Source organism: Eschrichtius robustus, chromosome 2, assembly GCF_028021215.1.
Source record: "Eschrichtius robustus isolate mEscRob2 chromosome 2, mEscRob2.pri, whole genome shotgun sequence".
NCBI classification, from domain to species: Eukaryota; Metazoa; Chordata; class Mammalia; order Artiodactyla; family Eschrichtiidae; genus Eschrichtius; species Eschrichtius robustus.
In genome coordinates this window covers 58,715,953-58,743,898 of record NC_090825.1, presented here as the reverse complement: position 1 = coordinate 58,743,898, position 27,946 = coordinate 58,715,953, and the positions used below count along the sequence as shown (strand labels likewise).

The 27,946-nt window shown below is 44.3% G+C and overlaps 1 protein-coding gene across 2 annotated transcripts; it reads left to right on the top strand.

Moving 5' to 3' along the window:
* Nucleotides 1–9: 9 nt before the first annotated feature.
* Nucleotides 10–26,951, top strand: GCNT4 (glucosaminyl (N-acetyl) transferase 4). Of its 2 annotated transcripts, none has more exons than XM_068533425.1 (2): nucleotides 10–177; nucleotides 22,968–26,951. In XM_068533425.1, the coding sequence occupies exon 2, from the start codon at nucleotides 22,969–22,971 to the stop codon at nucleotides 24,331–24,333; it is 1,365 nt and encodes a 454-aa protein (XP_068389526.1). In that variant the 5' UTR covers nucleotides 10–177; nucleotide 22,968; the 3' UTR covers nucleotides 24,334–26,951. The 2 variants fall into 2 exon arrangements, with proteins under 2 accessions (XP_068389526.1, XP_068389533.1); XM_068533432.1 differs by lacking the exon at nucleotides 10–177 and adding an exon at nucleotides 649–717.
* Nucleotides 26,952–27,946: the final 995 nt, after the last annotated feature.

The window sequence follows — 27,946 nt, the reverse complement described above, 5'->3', positions numbered from 1 at the left end:
CTCTAGCAGGGCGCGCCGCCGAGGTGGCGGCGGAGGACCAGGAGGAGGAGGAGGCGGGAGCCAGTCGCCGCCGCCGCCGCCGCGGGACCAGGAGTCCGCAGCGCAGCTCGCGGCCCGGCCGCAGCGGTTCCTGCACCCGCGGGGACCCCGCGCTCGGGGCTCCCCCCGCTCCCTTTCGTAAGTCCACTTGGCCACGCAGTCCAGCGAGGAACGCGCGGGGCCGGGGTGCGGGACTCCTGGCCCGTCCTGGGGACGCCCGGACCCCCTCATCGCGACTTTCACTTTCCAGCGGGGGAAGACTTGGGCGCCGCGTCCCTCGCGAGGTGGGGGAGGGGGGGAGGGACGGACGGACGGAGGGAGGGAGGCTGCCCGGGGCAGCCGCAGCGGGATAGCGGGCTGAGCCTTGGCCTGGCTGCGCGCCCGCCTTGACTTCGGGGCCCCGTCGGCTGCCGGACGCTGGAAAGTTCTCCGAGGTCCGCGGGCTGCGGGGCGACGAGCGCGTGTCAGCGTGAGGGTGTCCTGGGAGACGGAGCCATGGCGCCCGCATCCCGGGCTCCCGGGGCAGGACCGGCGGGGAGGCCGGGAGCAGCGGGGCGCGTCCGCACCAGGGTTTCCCCGGGGCTCTCCCCGAGCGGTGAGAACGCGGCTCCCGGACGCGCCCTTTCCGGGGTCAGGGGTCCCGCTGTCTCGGTCTCCTGGCCACTTGGAGCCGCCCAGGTGAGGGGCACAGAGGGGCGGGCTCCGCGAGGAACGTGCCGAGCCGGAATCGCGACGCCTGCTTTTCCGCAGCCCTGCACCCGCGGGGCCGGGCCACGCTGCCTGTGGGCGGCGGAGGCTAGTGTGCGGGAGCCGGGCGCGTAGCGCGGGAATGGGCTGTTGGCGTGGCTTCTCCTTTAGGGCCAGGTGGGAGTGGGGTGTCTCTTAATTGTTTGGGGATCAGAAGCTGCGGAGCAGTCCCCCCGGCCGCGCCTTCCGCTGGGACGAGCTTCTGCGCTTTTTAAGGTCAAGTTTTCGTGCCGCAGAGCTGGCCCGGATCGTCCCCCTGTGAGGTGGCGGCACCTCCTCCATCGAGCCGGGAGCCTCCGAGGATCCGAGCCACGAGGTCTGGGCTCTCGAGTCAGTTTACCATCTTAACTTAGGCTAAAAGTGCTAGTGGGTGGGTATTGTTTTGTAAATTTCAGAACTAAGCTTTCCTGCCTGGGGGAGGTTTTCCTTGTTGTAGCCGGGAACCGTGTATTTCCCTCGCTGGGTAAGGGAGAGGTGGCCTTAGCCCTTAGGCACTTGTCTTTTCCTCTTCTCGTCCTTTAAACTGAAAAGCAGCAAACCAGAAGATTAAGGGAGTTGGGGATGATATTAAATTAAGTGTCCATGTGATTTGGTAGACAGAAGTCACCCCTTCTGATCTTCCAGAAGCATGCCTTTATTATTAAACCACCTATCAGTCTAAGACAATCTAGAACCTAGCTGTCCGTTTTGATAGCTTTTGTTGATGGTGTCTTGAGGAAGTAAAATCTTTAATAAAAGTAAGTGGGTTGTTGCAGAGAGCAGTTCCTCTGTTGCACTTTCTAAGAATCAATTGTCTGTGAGAAATGACCGATTAAGATGCTATTGAATCATATCTTATATCTTACTTGTATTTGCAGAGAAACAATAGCCATAGAGTCAGGTTGTGTGGCACTGAGTGAAAGGAGAGTTTTGTTGGGGGAGGGGGGTTGGTGAGAAGTGTTCCTTTGAGAAGCAAATTTACTAAATACTGCAATGTCTGCCCAGAGGGGTATAGGAGTGAATGGCGGAGTTGGGCAATAAGTCAAGTTGGCACTTGATGGCATCACATTAAGTACCCTTGGGATAGGCAGGCAATAAATAGTTATCATCCTGACTTTGAATGAGCTCGGTCATGGGGGCGGGGGCAGGTGGAGACTGTACGTGGCAGTGCCCAGTATCTGCTCCCTTGAGAATGAATGACAGCAGGAGCCACCACTGTTGGGAGTATGACTTGGTGACCTGGGCCTTTTTAGGTTTGAATGCAGGAAGAAAGCAATAAGACAGATTGTGTGATGTGAGGTTGAAAAGTCAATCCGTCGTCAATCCAAATTTAGTGAGCACTTACTGTGTGCCAGGCCCATACTAGGGTGCAGTGGGAGCACAGAGGTAGCTTACTGGTCTGGGGGGAGGCAGGAAGCCTTCTTGGGGAGATTTAAGGTGGACCCGAAGGATGAGTAGGAGCTGCATAAACTAAGCAGGAGGAGGAGGAGGAGGAGAAAGGGCAAGTATTATCACCCCAGGAAAGAGGGCACCCTAAGACCAGAGGAGGGCAGAGCAGGGAGAGTCCAAGGAAAGGAGAGGTGCAGTGTGACCTGAGGGGAGAATGGCGCCAGGCGAGGTCAGCAGGTGCCAGGGCTGGATGATGCCAGGCCTTGGGGCCATTTTGTGGGCTTGATTCTCAAGACAGTTTCACACCTGAAAGTATCCTGATGAGATTTAGATTCAAAACAAAACTCCAAGTGCTGTGTGGAGAATGGATTTGAGGAGCCCCTGAAGTAGACACGGCTAGTTTGGGTGGGGGGTATGAGGGGCCTGGAGGTCTATCTGAGGCAGTGGCAGTGAGGATGACACAAGTGGGTAGATTCAAGATAGACTCTAGAGTGACTTGACTAGTTTACTGTAAGGTATGAGAGTGCAGGGGGACTCCCTCTAAGTTTGGACTTCAGCACTTGGGTAGATGGGTGCTGCCATTTACAAAGGAATGTGGAGGAGGTGAGGATTTGGGGAGGAAAGACACATTTGCTTTTGTTGAGTCTGAGCTGCCTTTGAGGCTCCTGAGTGAAAATACTTAATAAGTGGCTGGAGAAAGCAGACCCTCCAAAGAAGCTGGGGGTCATCTGTATTGGGGTGTTATTTTAAGGCTGGGGTAAATTGGTGGGGGTGACCTGGAAAAGAGCCCCTATCTTTATGGGGAGAGGTGGGAGGAAAACCAGGGCAGCGGTGCTGAGTCTCAACCTAAACCGTAGTGGGAGTGAGCACCTTGCATGGTGCCAGTGTGTGTGTGCTGGGGGGCTGAGGACTAACAGTGGCCACTGCACTTAACTCCCTAGAAGCAACTCCTCCAGTGAGAAGTGGGATGGAGGGACGGTTTTTTGAAGATGAGAGAGCCTCATGCATATTTATATGTGAATAGGATGGAGCAAGTTGGGAGGAGAGGTGGAACATGGAGGATATCTCTGGACCACCCCCCTCCCACTCTTGGAGTAGTAGGTAAAAAACAAGTCTGATTGCGCTGCCATTCTGATATCAAACTCATGTAACATAAACCATCACCATCTACTGAAACAATATTTTGAAGCCCATATGACGGTGAAATTTGAAGTTTTACTTTGTAGATCATGCAAATTTAATGATTAGGAGAAACATAGATGGAAATCATGAAACAGAGCTGCAGTGTAGCTAAGAGTGGCCCCTGGAGTGTGACTGCCGAGGGCCCCTGGCTCTGGCCCTGCCACTCCTTAGCTTATGACCTTGTGCAAGTTTCCTGACCTTTCTGCCTTGGTTTCCTGGTCCCTGAAATGGCACCACATCTAAGGGGTACACGTTCTGTGGTACCTTCTTGTGGGCAGTTGTGAGGATTGCCTGTGTGCATCGTGTATGCACAACGTGTGTGTGCGTCATCTATGTACAGTGTCTGCCTGTGTGCATTTTACCTGGCACATAATGAGTGCTCAGTAAGCCTTAGTGCTGGTGGTTTTATTATGATGATGTCATTTCCATCATTTCCAGATGTAGAATCTGAGACTCAGAATTTTGAAAACCTGTCCAAGGCCTTAGAGCCAAATAGTGGCAAAGTTAAGGCCAGGATCCCATTTGCCTGACTCACAGACAGGGTCGTCTCCCACTTATTATGTCAACAAGTGTCAGGTGCTGGATGCTGCATGAAATTAACTGTAGTAAAAGGATCCAGTCACTGCTTGTCAGAGTGCAAGAAGCAAAACAGATAATATCAATGTCAAGGCTTACAGACTTTTCCCAAGCAATTTAGAGATGTATGTTTTATATTAATTTGCATTGCTTTGCATGTCATTTTATATGCATTTCCATATGCTGGTAATTTTCCTAGTGGGATCTAAAGGCTGAAGCTTCAAGTATATAAGATCAAATTCAATTAATCAGGAATTGAATGCAGCTGCTTCAAAATCTAATGGGCCCCTGGGCACAGTGTGCTCAGGTGGGCTTTGGGGGGAAAGGATTGGGTCGATATTTACTATTTTAGAAGATGTGGGAAACCAGATACCATTTGATAAAAGCAGGTCACATCTTAATATGTAATGAAGCTTGATTTGCTGAACACAATAGAAAAATACAGGAAAAGTGGGAGACCAGAGGGAAACTACCTATTATATAAAATGCCAGGAACGGAAGCAGAAGCAGAAGTCTGCTTTATGAAGCTGAACTAATAAGAAACACTAAGGGTCAGAAAGTAAAGATGGAACTTCTGCTAAACAATATGAAATTTTAAAAGGAGCATAATCTTAAATACTAATGTGTGGTGTTTTAAAACCAATAAATTCTCCCCAGTTTGGACTTACTGGGAAATAAGCCATTGTATCTTAGTAAAATCTTAGAAATATATATATATTACAAAACAAAAACAATGATTTTGTTACTTAGAACAGTGATTCTCAAAGTGTGGTCCCTGGACCAGCTGCATCAGCGTCACCTGGGAACTTGTTAGAAATGCAAATTCTGCAGCCATCAGACCTGCTGAAACAGAACCTCTGGGGATGGGGCCCAGCCGCCCACCATTTAATATTTGGAGCCAGCTTTCATTCCTGTTGAGTTTTCACTTCTTTTGTCTTAAACTTCCATTTCCCTCCTGTGGTCACTAGCTTCTCACTGTGCTGCTTACCTTCTATGAGACACTATCCTAGTAGAGGGTTGTACCCAGACACAGACCCATCCGGTCCTCTGTCCCACAGTCTACACTGATGGAAGATGCTCTCTAAGATCCCTTTAGGGTCTCATGTTCTGCAGCTCTGTGGTTCTCACGCTGTCCAGGACCACACTGGTTTGGTTTCTGGTTTGGTTTTTCTGCCTTTTAAAAATCTTTTGGCAGTCTCGTACCAAACGAACCGGGACTCCTCCCGAGCATAGTCAGCCAAAACACTGAACTGTTCTCTCCAGATGCTCCTGTTAAATCACATTTCTCCATCTGGTATGACACAGTTAATTTCTTGGACCTAAGTGTTAGCCTTTGTATTTATCTCTGTTAAATTTCGTCTTACTAGATCCAAGTCTGTCCAGATCTATTTGAGTCCCATTTCTGTCCTTTTTCACGTAAACCTTTGAGTCTTCTGCCAATTTGTCTGCTGATGTCCTGGCCTGAGGAATTAATAACAATATGAGCTTCTTTGTTAGAGGCCTTCGTCACAGTTAATGAGGCTTAAAAACTTGGCATCTTTTGCAGACCTTGTGGGGCTAAAATCAGAAGAATAATTGTCATCAGTCCCATCGTTGTTTGCATTTAAATTACTGCTGTTCTGATGTGCCCCTCGCATGGTTTCCCCGTGTGGCGCCGTGTTCTGTAACTCCATCCTCAGTGCCCCTCACGGAACAATCTCTGTAGCATGTCGGCAGGAGCAGTTGGACTGTGACGATTGCTTCTCTCTGTTATGTTTATACCATCAGCTTGGGGTTTTTTTCGTAGGTGACACAAAGGTAAGTTTCAACTTATTTATGGTCAGATTAAGGTGAATTCAGAAATTTCCAAATAATAGGAAGCAAAAGCTGTGCCTTGTCATTCTTATCTGCTTCACAGCCTTCCCCACCCAGGCTCTAGAACTCAAGAATTTTGTGCTCAAGTCCATATTTCGCCAAGAGATTCGGGTTATTTAATGATTTTTTTAATGTAAAATTGTGCTCATACATGATTCTTAAAGGAGTACACTTAGATAATATAATCACACCAAAAAAAGTTTCAAAAGTCAAAAAGCAAAACAATTCTATGGCAAGAATGCTTTTGAGCCATGATTGCTAGGGTATGAAAAAGTGCCTGGAATCCTGCAGTTTTCCATCATTCATGATCCTTATCCAATCCTACCCAAGCCCTCTCCCTCCTCCCTCACCCTGGTTTGAAAGACCAGGGTTAAACCAAACTGCAAAAAATCCCAATAAAATCCAAGCCTACTTTTCTCTTCCAGGATGCTACCAAACCGCTTTTGATGTGACATTCTCCCTTACCATGGCAAGCAAAAAAAAAAAAAAAAAGAAGTGCCGGGTGATAAGGGCACTTATTTTTGTAATTTATTAAATTTGTAATTTCTAGTAAATCTCCATGAATACCCTGTACTTCTGGGTCTTTGATTGCTTTTCCTTCTCCCCCACCCCCTCTGTTTTTCTAATCTAGTTCAGGGGAGAATAGACAAGGTTGTCCCTTTGAAGGAGGGCTTCCTGGCTATGCTCAGACTCAGACAGTCAGCCTCTCTGCTCTTGGATAGGTTGGACTTGTTTCCAAAGGCTCTGCAGACCTTGGTATTTCTCCTGGTCATCTACCAGACGGCAGCAGAGGGCGAGCATGTGCCCAGGATCAGGAAGAACAAGGCCTAGCATAGCTCCTGTGCTTGCCAAGGTTCCTTTTCTCTTCCTTCTTCTCTGCATCACTGTGGCATAGCTGGACTATTTGCACTGTGGCGGCCTGTCCCCATCTGCCCACATTCCGCCTGGGGGCAACAAGGGGGGCTCTCTCTGCCCGCCATCATCTTTTCCAGGTTCTCCCTTACTTCAGCCTTTATAGCCACCACGCCTGCCCTACTCTCAGGCAGGCGGAGACAGAAAGATGTTGTATCAGATGGGTTGGGAGAGAGAAGCGGAGTGACACACAAGGTAGGCACAAATTAAGTTGCGAAGGCTAGATCGTGGGAAAATACTACTAGGGGGAAATGGAGATTGTGGAGCTGGAGGAACGGATGTGGAACCAGAGGAGAGATGCTAAGGAAGGAGGAACATGAAAGGAACACAACGGCAAGAGAATCCCTGAAGAATAGAAACTTTTCCAAACGCTAGCTAGTGACTTACCGTTTTGGGGAAATTATCTCTAGATGATAAAATTCAAATGTAACAGAATAACTGGGATTTCTCAGATTGTGTTGTCAAGTCTCCTAAGACCTCACTGTTTCTTTCCCTCTGTATTCATTCCCCCAGGCAACAGTTTCTAGGTGTATCTCTCCAGAATCTAACGTAGTGTCTGCCTGGCATGTGGTAGACACACAGCTAATGTTTCCTGGATGGGCGGCCAACTGAAGGGGGACATAAATAGGATATATAAAAGTAAAGGCATATATAAGATCTGTACACAAAAGAAGTGAAAGCAGGGACATGAACATTTGTCCACCCATGTCCATAGCAGCAGCACTCACAGTAGCCAAGATATAGAAGCAATGTAAGTATCCATCCACAGACAAATGGAAAAACAAAATATAATGATACATACAATGGAGTATTACACCACCTTAAAAGAAAGGAAATTTTGACATATGCTGTAACATGGATGAAACTTAAAGACATGATGTTAAGTGAAATAAACCAGCCATGAAATGACAAATATCGCATGATTCCTCTAATGTGAGGTTCCTAGAGGAGTCGAGTTCATAGGAAGATAAAGTAGAATGGTGGTTGCCAGGGGCCATGGAGAGGAGAGTGTTTAGTGTTTAATGGACACAGAGTTTCACTTGGGGAGGATGAACAAGTTCTGCGGATGGATGGTGGTAATGGTTGCACAGCAGTGTGAATGCGCTTAACGCCACTGAACTGTGCACCTAAAAATAGTTAAAATTTTAACCATGGATCCATCCATGTCCATCTACCTCTCCATCCATCCAACCACCCATCTTTCCATCTATCCAACCACTCACCCACCCACGATCTCTCTAACATTTACGGAACGGCTTTTCTAGGATAGGCTAAGGAACAGAGACTTTTTAACACTACTGATTTTGTTTAAATGGTTAAAATGGTAAATTTTATATTATGTATATTTTACCACCATAAAATAATGGAATATTTTTATGATCATCAACTAATTCCTAAATATGGAACAACAAAAGAAAAGTTACTTTTATAACAAAGAAGTGAACAGGGTAACACTTTGAAAGTATAGATTATAGAGAGAAGACAGCGATGACACTAGACGTCAAAAGATGTTTAAAACCATGCTACTAACAGTGTGTCGCCTGAATCCTCATATAAGGCAGGGGCTTTCAAAGGCTTTTAGTCCTGCCCGCTCCCTGTTGCCCCTATGATTCTCTCTTTAAAAGACAACAGCTTTATTTTGGAAAAATTTCAAACCTATGGAAAAGTTGTAAGAATATTACAGTGAGCACCTGTCTGATTCCCTCTTTTTTTTTTTTTTTTTTTTTTGCTGTTGATCTAGGGAACATTTCTCCCTATTTTTTTTTAAAGATTTATTGATTGATTGATTGATTGATTAATTGATTGCTATGTTGGGTCTTTGTTTCTGTGCTAGGGCTTTCTCTAGTTGCGGCAAGCAGGGGCCACCCTTCATCGCGGTGCGCGGGCCTCTCACTATCGTGGCCTCTCTTGTTGCGGAGCACAGGCTCCAGACGCGCAGGCTCAGTAGTTGTGGCTCACGGGCCTAGTTGCTCCGCGGCATGTGGGATCTTCCCAGACCAGGGCTCAAACCCGTGTCCCCTGCATTAGCAGGCAGATTCTCAACCACTGCGCCACCAGGGAAGCCCCTGATTCTCTCTTGACCATGAGAATGTGGAAGGTTTTCATGTGGCCTCTGCACCATCCTGCCCGATGGAGACCCCCTGCTGCTGCCTCTGGAGGTGGTCTCTGGGTGCAGGAGTGGGGCTGGCATGTGGCGGACAAAGCGCAGTCCGTGTTTGCAGAGTAGCCTCTGGTCTATGTTATCCGGTGCTCCTCCCTGGCTGTTGCCTGTTTAAATGCTCTTGACCCCTTACCATCAATGCACCCCAAGTGCCCGTTGGCTTTTCCTGCCAAAATATACCCAGAGCATGAGCTGAGTTAGTCGTCACCGCATCCATGTGAGTGAGCGCCCCTGGCCCTCTTTCACAGATGAGGCAGAGGGCTAACTAGATTAGTAACAGCTTGTTAGTGTAGTCATAACTTAATTCAGAAACCTTGACTTTAAATTCCAAACCATTATGCTGTATACAAAGGTAAAGCAGGAGGGTGAGGTGGAGGGAGCCGAGGGTGTGGCAGGAAGGAGAGGAGGGAAGAACTACTCCACAGAGTTCACCCTACATGGTAGTGATGATATCTTTCTTTTGATGTACAACAAGTTTGTAACCAAACAAGTTCTCAAGAAGGCAGCCAACCTGCAAGGTGACCTTCACAGATTATATGGGGCTCCTGGCCAAAACCAAAAGGAGGTGTGCCGTAAGCTGAGTGGTGCTTACCTGAGGCCTGGTGAACAGGCTGCTCTGTTCATGCCAATATCAGAGTTAAATTGGTAACTCTTGGAGTTTGCTTTTCTTCAGAGGTTTATCTAAAGCCACCATCTGCCTCTAAATCCAGACAGAGGAGAATTTCAGCGTCATGTGAGACACATTTGCACTTGACTATATACAGGATTATACTATTGTTCAAGTAGACACTTTAACCTGGTTTAAGCTTTATTTTGCGTCTGTGTGTGTGTGTGTGTGTGTGTGAGAGAGAGAGAGAGAGAGAGAGAAGCATTGCCATCTTCATATTGTCATCTTTCAAAGTGCATGTTTGCAAAATTGCTTACACATATAAAGGCTTCTTCTTGTCATGTAATAAGAATGCAGAGTGGGCATTTGCTGCCGGTGGTTCAGTGGTTTGAGGATTTTGGGGCTGAGGTTGCTAATATTCTCCTGGTCTGTTCTTTATGGTCCCAAGGTGGCTGCTACAATGCGAGCCATCATGTTGGAGTTCCAGGCAGAAAAATGGATGAAAATGGCATACTTTCCACCATGAATCAGGTTCTTTTGAAGAACTTTCCCAGATACCCCACATTGTGTTTCGTTGACTGCTCCTCTACAATGGAGGCTGGAGAGAAAGTCTTTTAGAGGGGTATGTTACTGCCAGCAGCAATATAGAGATTCTCTTAGTAAAGAAGATAGGGAGGATGGATGTTGGGAGGCATTTGCCATCTCTACTAGAGCCATACGTACAATCTTTGCCTACTGGATCTGTTTCTGAATTTCATCCCACTGAACTCTATTCTGTGGTCATCCCACTGTGGTCTATTCTAGCCACACTGTTTCAATGATTGTAACATTATAATACATTTGGAGATCTGAAGAGTCTTTCACTTTTGTATTCTATACAGTTGGCATATAAATTTGCTGAGATGTTTAGTTTTTAACTAAATAATCTTTTTAATTTTTTATTATATTAGCCGAAAATAAAACCTACATGTTGAGACCTGTTATCTTAATTAAAACCATTACTAGAGGGACTTCCCTGGTGGCACAGTGGTTGAGAATACGCCTGCCGATGCAGGGGACACAGGTTCGCGCCCTGGGCCGGGAAGATCCCACATGCCACGGAGCAACTAAGCCCGTGTGCCACAGCTACTGAGCCTGCACTCCAGAGCCCGCGAGCCACAACTTCTGAGCCTGTGTGCTGCAACTACTGAAGCCCGCACGCCTAGAGCCCGTGCTCCAAAGCCCACACACTGCAACGAAGAGTAGCCCCCCGCTCGCTGCAACTAGAGAAAGCCCGTGCGCAGCAATGAAGACCCAACACAGCCAAAAATAAAATAAATAAATAAATTTATTTAAAAAAAAGAAAAAACCATTAATAGAGAATATAACAAAAAAGAAACAGATTCACAGATATAAAGAACAGACTATGGGTTACCAGTGGAGCGAGGGAAGGGGGAGAAGCAAGATATGGGTAGAGGATTAAGAGGTACAAACTACTATGTATAAAATAAATAAGTTAACATGGATATATAGTACAACACAGAGAATATAGCCAATATTTTATAATAACTATAAATGGAGTATAACCTTTAAAAATTGTGAATCACTATGTTGTACACCTGAAACTTATGTTGGAAATCAACCATGCCTCAATAAAAATACAAATAATAATAAAAACCATTACTAGAATGTCTCCTTGTAGGAGATGCCAGCTGGTTTTACATGAAACCTCTGCTTTTGAAATTCCTATTTTGGCAGAACCTTTAACTTAAGTTCCTGGGTCTTAACTTTATTGTGTCTCTGTGCACACAAGCTCTTGGGACAATATCTCCATTTTAAGCCAAGCAATACAGATCTTGACTCAATGGTAACATCATGACAGGGATGCCAGTCTAGAATTTTTTAGTGGAAGGGCAGAAGCATATTGAAATCTCCGGCTCAGCTCCCCACCGCAGTGGCAGAACACAGAAGGTAAACAAAGGAGCCTTTCTGATGATTTAAAACTGAGTGTATCTAATCCATTCATGGAGAGTGTGGCCTGGCTTTAAGCCATTTTTGCTGTTTGTACCCTTGATTCACCTCTGTGGGTCCCTGTGCTCCCTCTGATGTAGTTACAGCATTGGAAATTCTACTTTAAATGCAGGTGTAGAAATCAGTTACTGTGTCTCTTCAGTTGCTGCGTAACCTTTGAGGAATTAATTTCGGCAGTGTAAAATAGAGAGTTAGCCATATAATACCAAAGAAGTGCTTCCAGAAATTTCTGGGGTGGGGTGAGATGGGGTGGAAATCATAGCAGAGAAAGTTCTTTTTTCTTTCTAGTGCACTAAACATGTGATTGTTTGTTTTTTTAAAGGAGTTAAATGTTTTTCAATGCAGTTTTTCCTCTTTATAGAAAAAGAAGCCAAAATAAAGCCACATTTTTAAGTTAGAACATAAAACATAAACTATATATTGGGTCTGTATTGGGCTAGCTAAGTGTGGAAGGCAGAGAAGAGAACTGGAGAAAGGAATGTAACCTCTCTGTGTATAAAGCTTGGGAGATAAAGATTGAATACATCAACGAGCACCTTTTTTGTAACCTTTTATATCTACAAAGAAGGAAACATTTGATTTAAGCTGTTGCCATCAGAGCTGAAATTTGATGGCATAGGTATTTTTAAACCAACCTCACCCCCCCACCACCGTTTTTGTTTTTGTTTTTGTTTTTATGGAAAAACAATGTTTTGCAACATAATGAGGGTCATAAATTGTTACAAAATAAAAAACTTTTCATTCAGTAGGATCATTTCTGGTCCTTTCGACTTCCTACTAAAGACTTCTTAGCCATATAGTTTGCCCAGCATGATACACAATCAGCTTTTGAGGTTTGCCCTGTGGACCAGATGCAACAAAGTGCAGAATCGTTGGCTGTCTCCTAATTGGTGTGACTATAAAAAGCTGGCTGAATTTGGCACTTTTTTTTCTCTACTGCTGCAAGCCCAGATTTGCGATGACCTTGAGGGACCACCGTGGGGTAAATACATCCTAATGTGGGTTGCTCATTTTCCACGTGACCTTAAATGACCCTATAAATCTCCCCCAAACCGGAGAGGCTCCAGCCAAGTTACTATTTGGAAGAATTATAATCTAAAGAGGTGGTTGATAGACTGATATTCCCGTCCAGGATTTTTATTCAGACCTCTGTTCTCAAATCTTGCAGGTTAGGTAGACCTTCGTTTAAGGAAAGCGGTGACCATAGTCTTTGTACTTGTAAACAGAAGCCTGCTGCCTGTAGAGGAAGCTATCAGTTGTGACATGGTCTACAGGGACCTCATCCAGAGCCCCTTTGGAAGAGGGGCATCTTGTTTCCCTGAGTGAGACAGTTTTAACTGGACATATGATCTGAGAAACTGAGCCGTTGGAGGCCCTGTTTGAGGGTATGTTTTGTGTACTCGCATTGCTGCGGATTCCTCAGGACTGCTTTCTTACGTGGTCCCTGGGGATGGCTTTGCCTGACAGGGATGCTAGAACAAGTCATTGCAGTTTTGTACTTTCTAGAGAATTGCCCCTAAAGATAATGAACTCAGGGGAAAAGTTTACAGCTTCTGCAATGCATAAAGTTACAGAAACAGTTGAGCTGCTTGTAACTGCACAGAACTAGTTCCATTTACTCTTCTTGGATGTCTTTTAAAGGAATTGGCTTTAAAGATCTTTGGCTCTCGATCTTTCAAAAAATATTGAGCAGACTGGGGAAAAAATTCTAAAGTTTAACTAGAGTAACCATCTTCCTACCTTTCAAAATCGAAGATAGGTGTATGTACATCTTCGGGAACAATATACTTCAGACATTAACAAAAAAGAATGTTGTCAGGAAGTGAAAAACAAATAATAATTAGAATGTCAGAATGAAGAGAATAATGAATGTCCTATTTTAGAAATATAATGAACGTACTATTTAGAAAACCGGGGAAAAGTCAATATGTTGGTTTCCCAAGAAATCATTCATCTTGTAAAGGTCCTGGTACCTGACTTCTGCATACCACAGTTTTCCTTCCATAGCTATTTCACATGCATTGTATCATAAGACTTTCATAACAGCATTGTGGGATAGCAAAACCATTATCCCCTTCAACATTTGGGAAATAAAGACTTACCCAACATTAAGTGACTTGCCAGGGACACTTGAGGCATTTTTGGTAGCAGAGCCCGCATAGAACTTGGGTCTTCTGATTTTGTTCTTCTGAGCAACCATCCTGTGCCAGGTAGGTATGTACATGGGGCAGGGGGTAGAGCGTAAGTGAGGCCTAGCCCAGAGATCGAAATAAACAAGTAAACAGAGTAACTGCTGCTGTGATGAGTGCTGAGAAGAAAACAAAGAGTGTGACAGTGAGGAAAGAGATTCGAGAAGGGTGATCAGAGACGATCAGAGGAAAGGATATTTCTCCTATGACTTGAGGGATATGGAAGGGCCAGTCAGGCCGGGATTCAGGGAAAAATGATCTCAACATGGGAAGAGCAAGTGCAAAGGTCCTGAGGCAGGAAAGAGACTGTGGTGTTCCAGGAACTTGTAGAAAGGCTGGTATTGCTTAGAGCTTAATGAGCAAGAAAAAAGCAGAATAAGATGAAGTTGGAGAGAATTCAGCGCAAACTGTGGAAGCAGACCCTCACCCTCTCACCTCAAGCCCCCGGGCTCCAGCACTACTAGGACTGTTATTGCGTTTGAAGCAGAAAGTCGGGGGGATCCAAAATAAGAGAATACGATAACCTACTTTATTTATGATGCTGGGTATTTTAATTTTTTTGTTTTTAAAGAAAAAAGGCACATTTTTTTTTCTCTGCCATATGTGAAGTGTTAGTGTTACTGTCAACCCCCTGAGAAACTAGCCAGTAAACATTGTGCAGAACCTCCACGCAAGGATGTCAAAAAAAAAAAAAGATGAAGTTAGAGAGGAAGGCAGGGGCAGGAACAGGCTGGGCCTCTGTCCGTGGGAAGGATTTCTGATTTTATTGTAAGTGCAGTGAAACCCAAGTGAAGGTGGTCGAAGTGTAAGGAGTGGGGTAGGGAGGGGGAGTGATGTGATTGATGGGTTTAAAAGATCGTTTGGGCTACAGTACAGAGAGTGGGTTAGAGCAGCGGTCCCCAACCTTTTTGGCACCAGGGACTGGTTTCGTGGAAGACAATTTTTCCGTGGACCAGGGTGGCGGGGTGGGGGAAGGCTCAGGCAGCAATGCGAGCGATGGGGAGCGGCAGATGAAGCTTCACTCGCTGTCCCGCCGCCCACCTCCTGCTGTGCGGCCCGTGGACGGGGGTTGGGGACCCCTGGGTTAGAGGGAAGCAAGGGAGGCTAGTGAGGAGGTTACTTCATATACAGGCAAGAGTTGATGCTGGCTTGGGTTAGAGTGGAAAGGGATGGGTGGATTCTCCTACATCCCCTACATTTGGGATGCAGAACCAACAGGGTTTTTCTACTGCCAAGAGATTGGAATGGCAACCTCGCATTATGGTTAATAGCATAGGCTCTGAAATCGGGCCACAGTTGAAAATCCTGGCTCCTCCACATACTAGCTACTTGTCCTCTGTGACTCAGTTTCCTAATCTGAAAAATGGAGACAATGATAGTACCTCCCTCACAGGTTTATTGAATGGAATTCATAAGATAATGTAAATGGTACTGGCGCTCAGCATAGACCATTAGAGAGTGACAGGTCTGTGTCCTCTGACTCTGGCAGCATGCAGATTTTTGTTGACTTTGGCCAGAACAGCCTCAGCTGAGGGGGCAGTGGAGCCAAGCTGGACTGAGTACCACCTGAGGGGCCTGGGTAGGGGGAGTAGAGGTCCCCCTCTGTCCACTCCCTTAAGGGGGAGCAGCTGGATATACAAACATGTATGTAATGGGGGAACGTGTTCCCGGCATCCCAAGAGTGAAACAGGGTCTAATGATGGGTAGGTCTCTGCTTCCTCATTTAGAGAAGGAGGAATTTAGACTCAGTCACCATTGAAGTTCTTGTCAGCTTTAGGATTTTGCTTCTAAGCTTCTTCAGGAATTATGGGATAATTAATTCAGCTTTGGTGGGGAAGGCCCAGAAAAGTCAATTCTATTATTTCAGTTGTTTTTCTCCTATAGAAAATTATGTTGACCTCAGAAATCGTTTACTTTCTAACAGTTCACAGACCCAGTTTAGAAGAGGACTCATTCACAGTATATTGTGAAATGAAAGAAACAGCTAAGACAGTGCCTAAGGAGTGAGCCTTCTTGTTAAAAAGCAAGCCGGGGGTGGGGGAGATAAATTGGGAGACTGGGATTGACATATACACACTACTGTATAAAATAGATAACTAATAAGAACCTACTGTATAGCACAGGGAACTCTACTCAATACTCAATACTCTATGGGAATAGAATCTAAAAAAGAGTGGATATATGTATATGTATAACTGATTCACTTTGCCATACACCTGAAACTAACACAATATTGTAAATCAGCTATATTCCAATAAAAATTAATTTAAAAAAGAAACCTAAAAAAACTTTTTTTAATTTAAAAAAATTTTTGTTTTTACCAAAAAAAAAAAAAAAAAAGGAAGGCAAAACAGGCATGTTTATTTAAAACAGTCTGGATGGACATACTGCCACAGAATGCTATGGCCAGGTGGCAGATTACTGGTGAGCTTTGTTTTCTTTTTTAGACTATTTTGACTTCCTGATTTAAGAAAATAAAAAAGAAAGTTTACTTTTACAAACAGAATGGAAAACCTTTTTTTTTTCCTTTTTGAGACTATAACCTCTTATTATTTGAGGATGTTTGTCCTCAATTTATATTGTATGGTATTACTGACCCAGTGACACCATTCTTACTGTTTAGCTGCACACAGTCTGATAATTATTTGCCTTTTGCAATCTTCCCTCTAGAACGATGAAGATGTAAGGTCATCAGAGCAAGAAACTTGCCTTTCTGCTCCTTTGCTGACTTCAGGTGCTATGGGGGCATTGAGGAAGTGCGTCGCAGCTGAGTCATCCTCCCACTAATGGTCTTACTCCAAAACTTTCCTTGGGTTTGGTGATGAACATGTCACCGAGGGGAGAATCAATGGCTTTATTGAAATCAAAGAGGTGCAGTAGGAGGACCTTGGCTTATTCAACTAGATCAGGATTTTTTTTTTTTTAAGTGAGCTCATCTTTATTAATTTATTTATTTTTTATTTTTTGGCTGTGTTGGGTCCTCGTTTCTGTGCGAGGGCTTTCTCTAGTTGCGGCAAGCGGGGGCCACTCTTCATCGTGGTGCGTGGGCCTCTCACTATCGCGGCCTCTCCTGTTGCGGAGCACAGGCTCCAGACACGCAGGCTCAGTAATTGTGGCTCACGGGCCTTGTTGCTCGGTGGCATGTGGGATCCTCCCAGACCAGGGCTAGAACCCGTGTCCCCTGCATTGGCAGGCAGATTCTCAACCACTGCACCACCAGGGAAGCCCTCATCTTTATATTAGTGTTCTTAAGTGATTCCTCTTTGTAAGACTTTAGAAAGAAACAAAATTTTGACATTTCCAAATCAATAAACTCTTCAAAGCCTATTTTTTACACTGACATATAATGATACAAACTTTAAGAATTTACAGGTGGCCCATAGAGGAAATATTCACCACGTAGAGAGAGATTTCACCCAGGCAGTTTTCTAAAACAATTAGTAATTCTCAGAGAGCCCAATCTGTGTCACTGGTCACAACGAGAACAAGTGAATCAGTGAATAGTCAGTGACAGGAAACAAGTGTAACTGATGGCAGAATTTCTTAGGGGGAGCTCGCTTTCTTTTCCTTTAGTGGATTCCGCTGGCTGGGAGATTGACTGATCTCTTCACTGGCATGTGGATTGGCGCCAGCCTCAGACTGCAGGAACAGAACGTGTTCATCAGCCAGCATTCCTCCAGGCTGACTCTCCGTCTAAATAAGCCCTTAAACTGGGTGGAAGTTCTGAGGACTTCAAACGTGGTTTGATGTTCACTTCTGTTCCAACTTTAGGACAGCTAGATAAGACACAGTAATGAGAAATTTTAATCAAGGACTAAAACTGTTGTGGAAAATAAGGAGTATTTTTTAATTTATATTCCAAGAGACAGCATTGCCTAGAGGGTTCACCCCTGGAGAAAGACTCTCTGGGTTCAAGTTCCAACTAAAGCACTTTCTAGTTCTGTATAACCTTGGGCAATTTCTTTGTCTCCACGTGCCTCAGTTTCCTGTCTTGTAAAAGAGGGAGAGAGGTAGTACCTACCTCATTGGTCTGTGGAGGGAACTGAGTTATTACATACGGAGTACCTAGAACAATGCCCCGAGTAACAACTCTTTATTGAGTGATTCTACATTAAGAATTATGATATTACTAAATTAATAACGAGCATTACGTGGACGCATTCAAGCACTGGTTCTAAAATATTGAAGTCACACCTGCATTTACCAGGCAGTCAAGATCTGGACTGTGCCAAAGCACTTTGCATGCATTACCTCACTTAACGTCAAAAGCCCTTTGAGGTAGTTACTATTATTAACGTCTTTTTACTGATGGGGACACAGAGATGTGGAGAGGTTGAGGGGCTCGTCCAGGGTCCAGCGCGGGGGCCTCCCGCAAGCTGAAGCCCGGCCGTGCCGCCAGGACCACGTGTGGCTGCCGCTTCTCCAGCTCAGCCCAGAGCAAGATCTTACTAGTTCCCAGCCGCTTCATCCTTCCTTCTGCCCTTTCCGCCTCCTCCTTTGGTCAGAAAAGTGAAGGTCATTTCCTTCACATTGCCTAAAATTGTTTAGTGGATTCTTTTCTTAAAAACAAACAAAACAAAACAAACACCAGCACGTCCTGTGTAATACACTGGAAAAACCCCAAGATTTGGAGTCAGGCAAGCTGGGTGCCGGGAAAGAAAAGACCTGTAATGTGCCCTGAGGACCTCTGCGGGCAACTCCTTTCACCCAGGCTCCAGAGCCCTCACAGCCCCAGCGGGGGCACTTCTAATCCCCAATTTGAGACAAGAAAACCAGGCTTAGTTTGATAGGTCTTAAAGCCACTGCTTCTCCAGGGATCCATGTCCGAGTCTGGGGCATCCTGAAGCCCTTGCACTACTTTCTCTTCTCCTCCCGGTGCCCCCCACACACACATACACACCCGTGTGAGCTCCTGGGAAGACGTGCAGGTGTGCAGGGAGGGAGCAGGACGGTCGCGGGGGCAGGGGGCGGAGGGGCAGAGGCCCCCTCATCTGCAACATGGACGGTGGGCTCCGCCTTCTTGGTGCCTAAACTAAACCACATGCACAACCCTTCCTCCAGTTCGTTGGTGATTTACCATTCGCCCTCTTGCCCTGGGTTAGGAATCACGTACTTCAGTGACAGCCCTGGGTTTTAAATTGCTGACGAATTACTGACGAAGGAGAGTTCGTTGAAAAGCTGCTAATGGCTGTGGCCATTTAGCCCTGAACGCAATTATAGCCACTTAGCTGGGGTGTACCTTGGTGCGCCTGCTGTTTCCTTTAAGACTGTAAACAGTGCCTGGGAGGGTAGAGGAAAAGAAGATGGTTTGGGGAAAATGCTTCATTCCACATCCCTGTTGGGGTTTTATTGAACTATCCAAATAGACCTCATTTGATGTAGCGATCAACCCTTGCTGCCATTTCCTTCTCGATTCTGCGTCATCACTAGGCACTCGCGCCCACGTGGTGATAACTCCCTAAGCAGGTCAGCTTCCTCATCTGCTTGGGTGGGTGGGAGGAAAATACCCCTTCTGCCAGGGGTGGGGAATTATTCGCAATGTAAGACTACCTCGTGGCAGCAAAACACCTGCCTGCTCTCTGCCCGTGAGCTTTTAAGGAGGAAAGAGTGGGTGGGGTGTTTGTAGAAAGTGACATCGCTGCCCTGGTTTCCTAGGAAAGACGTGGCGGCGTAATTGCCAGCCTTAGCCCAGCCAGCTCCAGTCAGACCTGGGTCATGCCTCTGGAAATCATTCCCATCCCTCCACCCCTGGCCGCTGGTAGAACAGTACCCCAAGTAACAACTCTTTTTTTTTTTTTAAGATTTTTTTCGATGTGGACCTTCTTTAAAGTCTTTATTGAATTTGTTACAATATTGCTTCTATTTTATGTTTTGGCTTTTTGGCCGTGAGGCATGTGGGATCTTAGCTCCCTGACCAGGGATCCTAGGGATTGAACCCGCACCCCCTGCATTAGAAGGCGAAATCTTAACCACTGGACCACCAGGGAAGTTCCAACAACTCTTTATTGAGTGACTCTGCATTAATAATAATGATATTATTAAATTAACAAAGAGCATTACATGGAAGCATGCAGGCATTCATTCTACAACATTGTATGTATGTCAGCATCGTCTGTGCTGGGAGGGGCGGTGGGTATCATGCAGAGGCTGTGTCCTGAGAAAAGCTAAGGTTGAGAACTGTGACCTCTAACCTCCTGCACCGGCGCTTCCCTGCCCTTCCTGAGAAGGCTTGGCGCACACACTTTCCGACTCCAGCCAGTGTCTCGACAGTCTGAGTTGAGCCAGGAGGCCATGGCTGCCTGCCCAGAGAGGGAGGGTCGCAGGGCACTCGGGAAGGAGAGGTGGCAGGCACGCTGTGAGGAGTCCTGGGGGAGCTAGCTCTGGGCCCCGTGTCTGAGCTTCGCCAGCCAGGGACAAGAATTAATTCTAAAGGAAGAAGAGGAGGGAATCGGGACAGCCCAGAGGCCTTGCTTTCTGACTTTCTTCCCTCGCCAGACATCTTTAAGCGGGAGAGCTCGTCTGCCTCCGGGACAGCCTTTAACATCAGGGGAAACAAGCAGCCCTCCCTATTCTGCCCTGTCCTAAGTCCAAGTAAAGCCCCTTCACCTACTCACCACGCCAGAATTGCCTTTGACTGAAAGCATTCCTTTCCCCAAGTTAGAAGGAACAAGGGGTGGAGGTGCAAGGCTTTTGGTGAGAATGAGCTTTTATCAAATCCTGAAAGGGGCTTTTGACCTTTTCCCAGTCTGGGGAGAAGTCATCAGGTTATCCCCAGGCACTGAAGCCTTTGCCCTTTTATGTAAGTGTGATGCTGGTCAGCAAAGATGTTGTCTGGACCTGGTAATGGAGAAGGAGGAGAAGGGATGAATTTGAGGCGTATTTGTGAGATGATTCTGTGGGTGTACAGGAAATGGAAGAGTCAGGTGGCTCTCGAGTTTCAAGCTTGGGTCACTGAGTGGATAAACTGAGACAGAAAACACAGGAGAGGTGAAGGTGTCCTGTTCAGTTATGGACTCATTGATGTTGAGTGCCTGTGGGCTATCTAGTGGAGATGTCTATCAAGTAATTGGATGTTCACGTCAGAAGCTTGGGCAAGACGTAGGTGCTGAAGATAAAGGTGTTGGCAATGTATATACATGGAAGGTATACGTGGAACTCCCGAAAGCAAGGAAGAGTGTTTGTGAGAAGAGCAGTAAGCTAAGCATAGGACCCCGGAGAAACCCACAGAGGAGAGACTGAGGTGTGGTGGGGAGGACCCAGATTCTACAGAACAGTTCGGCGTTGATAAATAAGGTATCGTTCTTTAAAGGAGGGTAATTCAAGTGAGGGTGAATGAGAGTATGGCATTACTAGGAGAGCTTTTTCAATCAATCTGTATAAAAGAAAACTACAAAAGTAAATCAGGTTCAAATGTCTTGCTAACTCTTCTAAGGAAATTGGGTACAATGATTATGTCCTCGTTTAAGATTTATTGCGATGTGTAAGGAAATTGTATGTGGGCTCCTCAGACCTCCCCAGTTCTCAGTAATTGAACCTCCTGGAAGCAGGCCTAGGAGCTTGGTCAGCCCTCCTGTCCTCGAGCCTCTGGGTAATACCCCCTGGATTTCCCCATTTCCAGCTGCTCCCCAAATAAGCACATGTAATGCCCTTCTGTTGGGTAGCCCATTTTTATCTGATAAAGTAATATAATCATTTTCAACATTCTAATAGTCCGAAAGGCTCTTCAGTGATAAGTAAATCCCCCTCCTCCCCAGGCCCCAGATCCTTAGTCCTTCTGGAAGTGTTGGCCTGTGGGCCAGATCCAGCCAGCTGCCTGTTTTTGTAAATAAAGGTTTATTGGAGCCCAGCCACACCCAGTCATTTACACACAGTCTAGGGCTGCTTTCCCACTACAGCGGCAGAGGTGAGTAGTTGTGACAGAGAAAGAAAAAGTTTGGCAACGTGTGCTCTTTGTGTCTAGGCTTCTGGGTGTATATAGTCTTTTTTGGACACATATGTGAGCTCACTCTACACTGTTCCTTATTTCTGTTTCACAGTCTACAGTGGGGACTGTTCCACAGGGATATGTGCAGATTCTTCTCAGGCTTTTTCACACAGTGTGGGTATAATTAATCAATGCCCTGTAGGGCATTTCAGTGCTTTTCAGTCTTTAGCCTTAACTTCAGGGAAGCTTCTCATTACACACCTTCTTTGCACACACATGAGCTCTTCTGGATGGGTTCGTAAAACTGACAGATTCTGCCAAAATGGCCCCTGGACCCCGCCTTCTCTCAATGAGTCAGGTTCTTCTCATTTTAAGGGCTAAATTTCTAATCCCTGTGAGGAAATGGGGCCTAACAAAATAAATAAGTGAAATGTGCAAGTTTACCAAATTTGTATAAGCTATATAAAATTGTAGTGTCTAATATTTACTATAGCTCCTTTGGGGGTCTGCCCACTGCTCTTATTTCTGAAGGTGGGTGTCTTAGTCCGAGCAGGCAGCTATGATAAAATACCACAGACTGGGAGGCTTATCAACAACAGCAATGTATTTCTCACAGTTCTAGTGGCTGGGAAATCCAAGATCAAGGCTCCATCAGATTACGTGCCTGATGAAAGCTTGCTTCCTGGTTCATAGACAACAAGCTTCCCACTGTGTCCTCACATGGTGGAAGGGGCAAGGGAGCTCCCTGGGGTCTCTTTTATAAGGGCACCAATCCTATTTATGCGGACTCCACCCTCATGACCTAAAAACTTCCCCAAAAGCCCCACCTCCTAATACAATCACATTGGCAATTAGGTTTCGACTTAAAATATGGAGGTGGGGGGGATGCAAACATTCAGTTTATAGCAGTGATTCACTGGGCTTTCCCCATTTGACATCAGATCTAGATCTAATCAGGATCTGAAGGTAGAATCAAGATGGATATTCCCTTTAGCCTCAGGTGGGTCATTTGCATTTCTAATGACCTCTTGACAGCATCCAACTCTCTAGGCCTCTGCCCAAACCAGAGCAATCCCTCCCCAAATATGCTAAGCACAAATACAGACAATTAAGATACTTAGTACCTATATTTTAGGAGTTAACATTATTTTTCATTCTATTTGGTAACCAACATCCCTCAAAATTAGGTATAGTTAACACAGACTACGAAAAAATACAACCATTGTACATATTTCCATTTCCTTGTTTCTGGATTCTTTTAAGGACAAGAATCTTGTTTTAATCATCTTTGCGCCCAGCATTCTGCCTGGTGTGTGGTAGGCACCCAGTGGATGTTGGTTGAACTGAACTAATTTTCTCTTCATATTTCAACTGAATTATTCCTTTGTTCTCTTACAGAATGAAGACATTCAAATGTTGTTTTAAATACCACCTAAAGCAGAAAGTTTTCATCCTGTTTCTAACCCTATGGCTGTTCTCCTTGTTGAAGCTTCTAAATGTGAAACGCCTCCTCTTCCCTGAAAGAGGCATTTACTTGGTTGAGTACTCCCTAAGTACCTCGCCTTTTGTAAAGAACAGATATACCCATGTTAAGAATGAAATCGCGTATGAGATTAACTGTTCAGGTGTCTATGAACAGGAGCCTTTGGAAATTGGCAAGAGTCTGGAAATAAGAAGAAGAACCATCATTGACTTGGATGATGATGATGTCGTGGCAATGACCAGTGATTGTGACATTTATCAGGCCCTACGAAGCTACCATGAAAAGCTTGTTTCAAGGGAGGAGAAAAGCTTCCCAATAGCCTATTCTTTGGTTGTTCACAAAGATGCAATTATGGTTGAAAGGCTAATCCATGCTATATACAACCAGCACAATATTTACTGCATCCATTATGACCGTAAATCATCTGATACCTTCAAAGTTGCCATGAACAATTTAGCTAAGTGCTTCTCCAATATTTTCATTGCTTCCAAATTAGAGGTTGTACAATATGCACACATTTCCAGACTCCAGGCTGATTTAAATTGCTTGTCAGACCTTCTCAAGTCTTCAGTTCAGTGGAAATATGTTATCAACCTGTGTGGGCAGGATTTTCCTTTGAAATCAAACTTTGAATTAGTGTCAGAGTTGAAGAAACTCAATGGATCAAATATGTTAGAGACAGTGAAACCCCCTAACACTAAGATGGAAAGATTCACTTATCACCATGAACTCAGACAGGTGCCTTACGAATATGTGAAACTACCAGTGAGGACAAACATCTCCAAGGAAGCCCCGCCTCATAACATCGAGATATTTGTTGGCAGTGCTTATTTTGTTTTAAGTCGAGCATTTGTTAAATATGTTCTCAACAACTCCCTCATTAGAGACTTTTTTGCCTGGTCTAAAGATACATACTCGCCTGATGAGCACTTTTGGGCTACCTTAATTCGGGTACCAGGAATCCCCGGGGAGATTTCTAGGACAGCCCAGGATGTGTCTGACCTACAGAGTAAGACCCGCCTGGTCAAATGGAATTATCTAGAAGGCCTTTTCTATCCCAGTTGTACTGGCTCTCACCTCCGAAGTGTGTGTATCTATGGAGCAGCAGAACTAAGGTGGCTTATGAAGGATGGACATTGGTTTGCTAATAAATTTGATTCTAAGGTGGACCCTGTCTTGATTAAATGCTTGGCGGAAAAGCTTGAAGAACAGCAGAGAGAGTGGATCACTTTATCTTCAGAAAAGTTATTTATGGCTAAAACAGCCACAACCACATTATGATAAAGTCATGATGGAAATAAGGTTAATATGGAATTGCATGCTATACCATGGCCAGTACCATTTGCGTTTAACCTTCTCATAGTCCGAAAGGTGTCCACAATTCCACACACAAGGGAAAGTGACCTGGCCTTTAGTGACAATTTGTCTGTGATTGGTTGGGTGTTTTATGTATGTTTTTGCTTGTAATCTCACTGAGCTAAATGGGAGATTTTCAACAGTCAGTAATCTGATATCTATTGAGTTCCTGCTATATGCCAGGCACTTTTTTAGAAACATGTAGGAATTGCATCCAAGTTGTGATGAGTTACACAGTGCCCTCAAGGAGCTGTGGCTTACCCAATCACACAGCAACCTTAATATCATAAGTTGTCCACATAACAGCCAGGGTCCCACTGAAGAAGTTGTGGAGTGTGTGGTAATTATATAACCATAATAACCACCAATTTCAGAGCAGTGGTGACGTACAGTGACCAACATTCCACTTGCCTCTTAATTCAGCTCCCTAGACTTTTCTTAACCATTAGAATATTAGAAGGAGAGACTGTACTACCTCAGAAGAACTAAAAGAATTGTCCAATTTCCTGCTTGCCAAAAGCATAACTTACCTTATGGTACCTCGCTTATTCAATTCAGGGTTGGGTGACTCTGTTGGGGAGGCATTTCTAGTGTATGAATGTTAGGGAGGTGGTGAAGTTAAGTCGGAGGATTGGGACAGGTGGTGCCTGAGGAGGAACAAAGGGATTTGTGTGACTTTTCCATCATGTTACGCAATGGTGTCATGAATGACCTCCTTTGTAATTCAGCTGTTTCCTTAATACATTTACGCATTAAAGTTAAAAACTGATTAGCAGTTCAAAGTGTCACTCTCCAGAACATTGAACCTAAGTCTTTCTGTTCATAGATTATCATTATATGTAAGTTTTTTCACAATGGAATAGTATAATTTTGTTTTGTGGAACTGACAAGCTAAGAATCACTAAATTTTCTTGAAAAGGTTGTGTGAAATATGACAGCTTACTAAATTAACTATTAGTCATTAAAAAAATATTCTTACTTCTCCAGCAACTGTCAAGTGGAGTCCAAACGTAAACTTATAAAAGCTCTAAGTTCATTGCAGTCTTCTCAGCTTCAATCCAAGAGAGAAAAAGCTAATTATCCTAAGGACATAGCAAGAATATTCACTAATGATATTTTATGAAACCTACACCTTAGAAAACTACCAAAATCAGTCAAAATATACATATATTTTCATGTAACTATTGTGCTGGAGGTGAAATGGAACAGGAGTGGGGTCCTCAGAACAGGCTATAATATTTTTATGTCTCCTGGGAAATAATGGAACTCATGTAAGAAATTCTCCATGATCTTATGTTTCAGTGTCAGCCTCAATAACTACATAAAGATGTAGTAATCAAGACCAGTATGAGACTGTTGGGAAGACTGAAGTATTTAAATGTTTTTAAATGTCTGTGTTCTACATGTGAAATGCCTTCTGCTTGTTTTAAACTTTATGATACGATCTGCCAAGTGACACCATTTCTGTCTCCGTTTCTTCTTCTCCTGAACTTGTTTGTTTTCCCTTTTTTTCCCCTACCCCTTTCAAATTACCAGTTTGTCCATGTGTGTGACCGTGACAATCTAATCACTATGATCTCCAGGAGCCTCAGTTTTTTCTTGGTCTATGAAGTGAACAGTTGGATGTGTCCTTGGCTTCCTCACACACTTCTGTGTGAGAATCAATTGAAATAGTATATAAAGTGGTTTGAAAATGAGGACAAACTATTGAAACATCAGCGAGCAGTCTTACTATGAGGCAAACATAGTTCTAACCCCATTGTGACACTTAACCATTTACCTTTTCTAAAAAACCTTCGAAATACCAAAAGAAGCCACAATTGCACGGGCAAATTTTGTAACAGAATCCAGGTACTAAGAAACCCCTGTCACCACATCTGGGGCTCCTTTTAAAAGAATAGGATTAGCAAATTGGTCCAGTGGCTTAGATCAGGATAGGGGTAGAAATACTTTTCCTACTATCCAGGCTTAAATACACAAAGCCCTGTTGAAATCTTGTTTTCTATGCCTTTGGTCGTCAGAATAAATGAAAATGATGAAAAATAAATATCGACCTCCTGGTCTGGTGTCTTGCCTCCTGGTGAGAAATGATTCTATCCCTTGTTTATTGGGAAATTTTCCAGTGGTTAATCACTTTAATGCCATATTCAAATGAAACATGGCACCAAGAAGAGGTGGCAGTGCCTTCTCCACATAGACATATTTCTCGGGATTCAATTCCTGACATTCCAGGGAGCTTGTCAGATCATTCTTTCTTGCCTTGGAAATCCTGCAGATTCCCTGCATGCCTTCAAACCTCCTTCAAACCTGATTCTCCCCTAAAACATTTTGGTATGATTCTCTCTAGTCTGGAGAATGTTCTGCAATCTGTGTTTTATAATTATTCTTTGCATAGTATTTATTGAATCTAGATTATTATTTGGCAATGAGACCAGGACCTTGGAGTTTGTAAACTATATTAGATAATATTAATAGTGAAAGAGCTACCCAAATACATCTACATTATGTGAATAATCTACTGTAATAATATTTAAAGACCAGTGTTGCTGCTATTTTTAATGTTTTGGTTATTTTAAGTGAAATATATGTAATATTTTAAACTTGGGGAATTAAATTTGAAGATTTTTCTTGCCTTCCAGAATGTGAATATTATACATAAATATATATATATTGACATATTGCAGAGAAAACAAAATGACAATCTTTTTTGAGAATGTAAAGTGAATGTACTCCCTGTATGTTATAACTTGTTGTTGATGATGGAATGAGTTTTGATTTTTGTTAACATTTTTATCAACTGGTCTCTAAATCTCCTTATTTTTTTTTTGTTTGTTTGTTTGTTTGAAAGACATATTTCTCATTGTATGAGTTTTAAATAGATTGGTGTTGCATTTCTCTATTATGCTGCTACTAGATGTTTATTCTCCAGTACTGTCAAATAAAATGTGCTCCCAAAACCAAGGCCCTGGGATCTTTGATGTTTCCTTTTTCAGGTTGTGCTGGTTCCCCACAAAGATTCTTTCGGTTGATAACCCTTGCCCAATATTTGAAGAGCACAGTTAATTTCACATCAGAGTAAAAAAATTCAGTGTGTGCTCTGTACACAGAACATAGGCACACAAACTTGAATTTAATTTGGCAAAATCTCAAAGAATCGTTCGGAATTTCTCTGTTTTCATTCTCCTTCAGGTTAGTTTCTCCTCTAAGATTAACTATCCAGATAAATATTCTTGTTTCCTTGATTACTTTATGGAAGTTTATTCTCAATGGAGTAGGTTGAGCTCTTTATCTCACATCCCTCAATCCCTGGAAAATCAACTCTTTCTGCACCAGGACGCCTGCCTTGGTTGTAAGCCCCATGAACATGAGGACCCTGGCTCCGCCAGTATCCTCAGGCTCGGTTGGTGAGTGATTCTGGATGAGTTTCCCTGTGTCCTGAATAACACCATCTTTTCCAGCTCTACTGAGCTGAGGAGCATTGGTCATCACTGATCCCCACGCTCCCACCCCTGCTCTGAAAATCCCCCTGGTCAGTTAG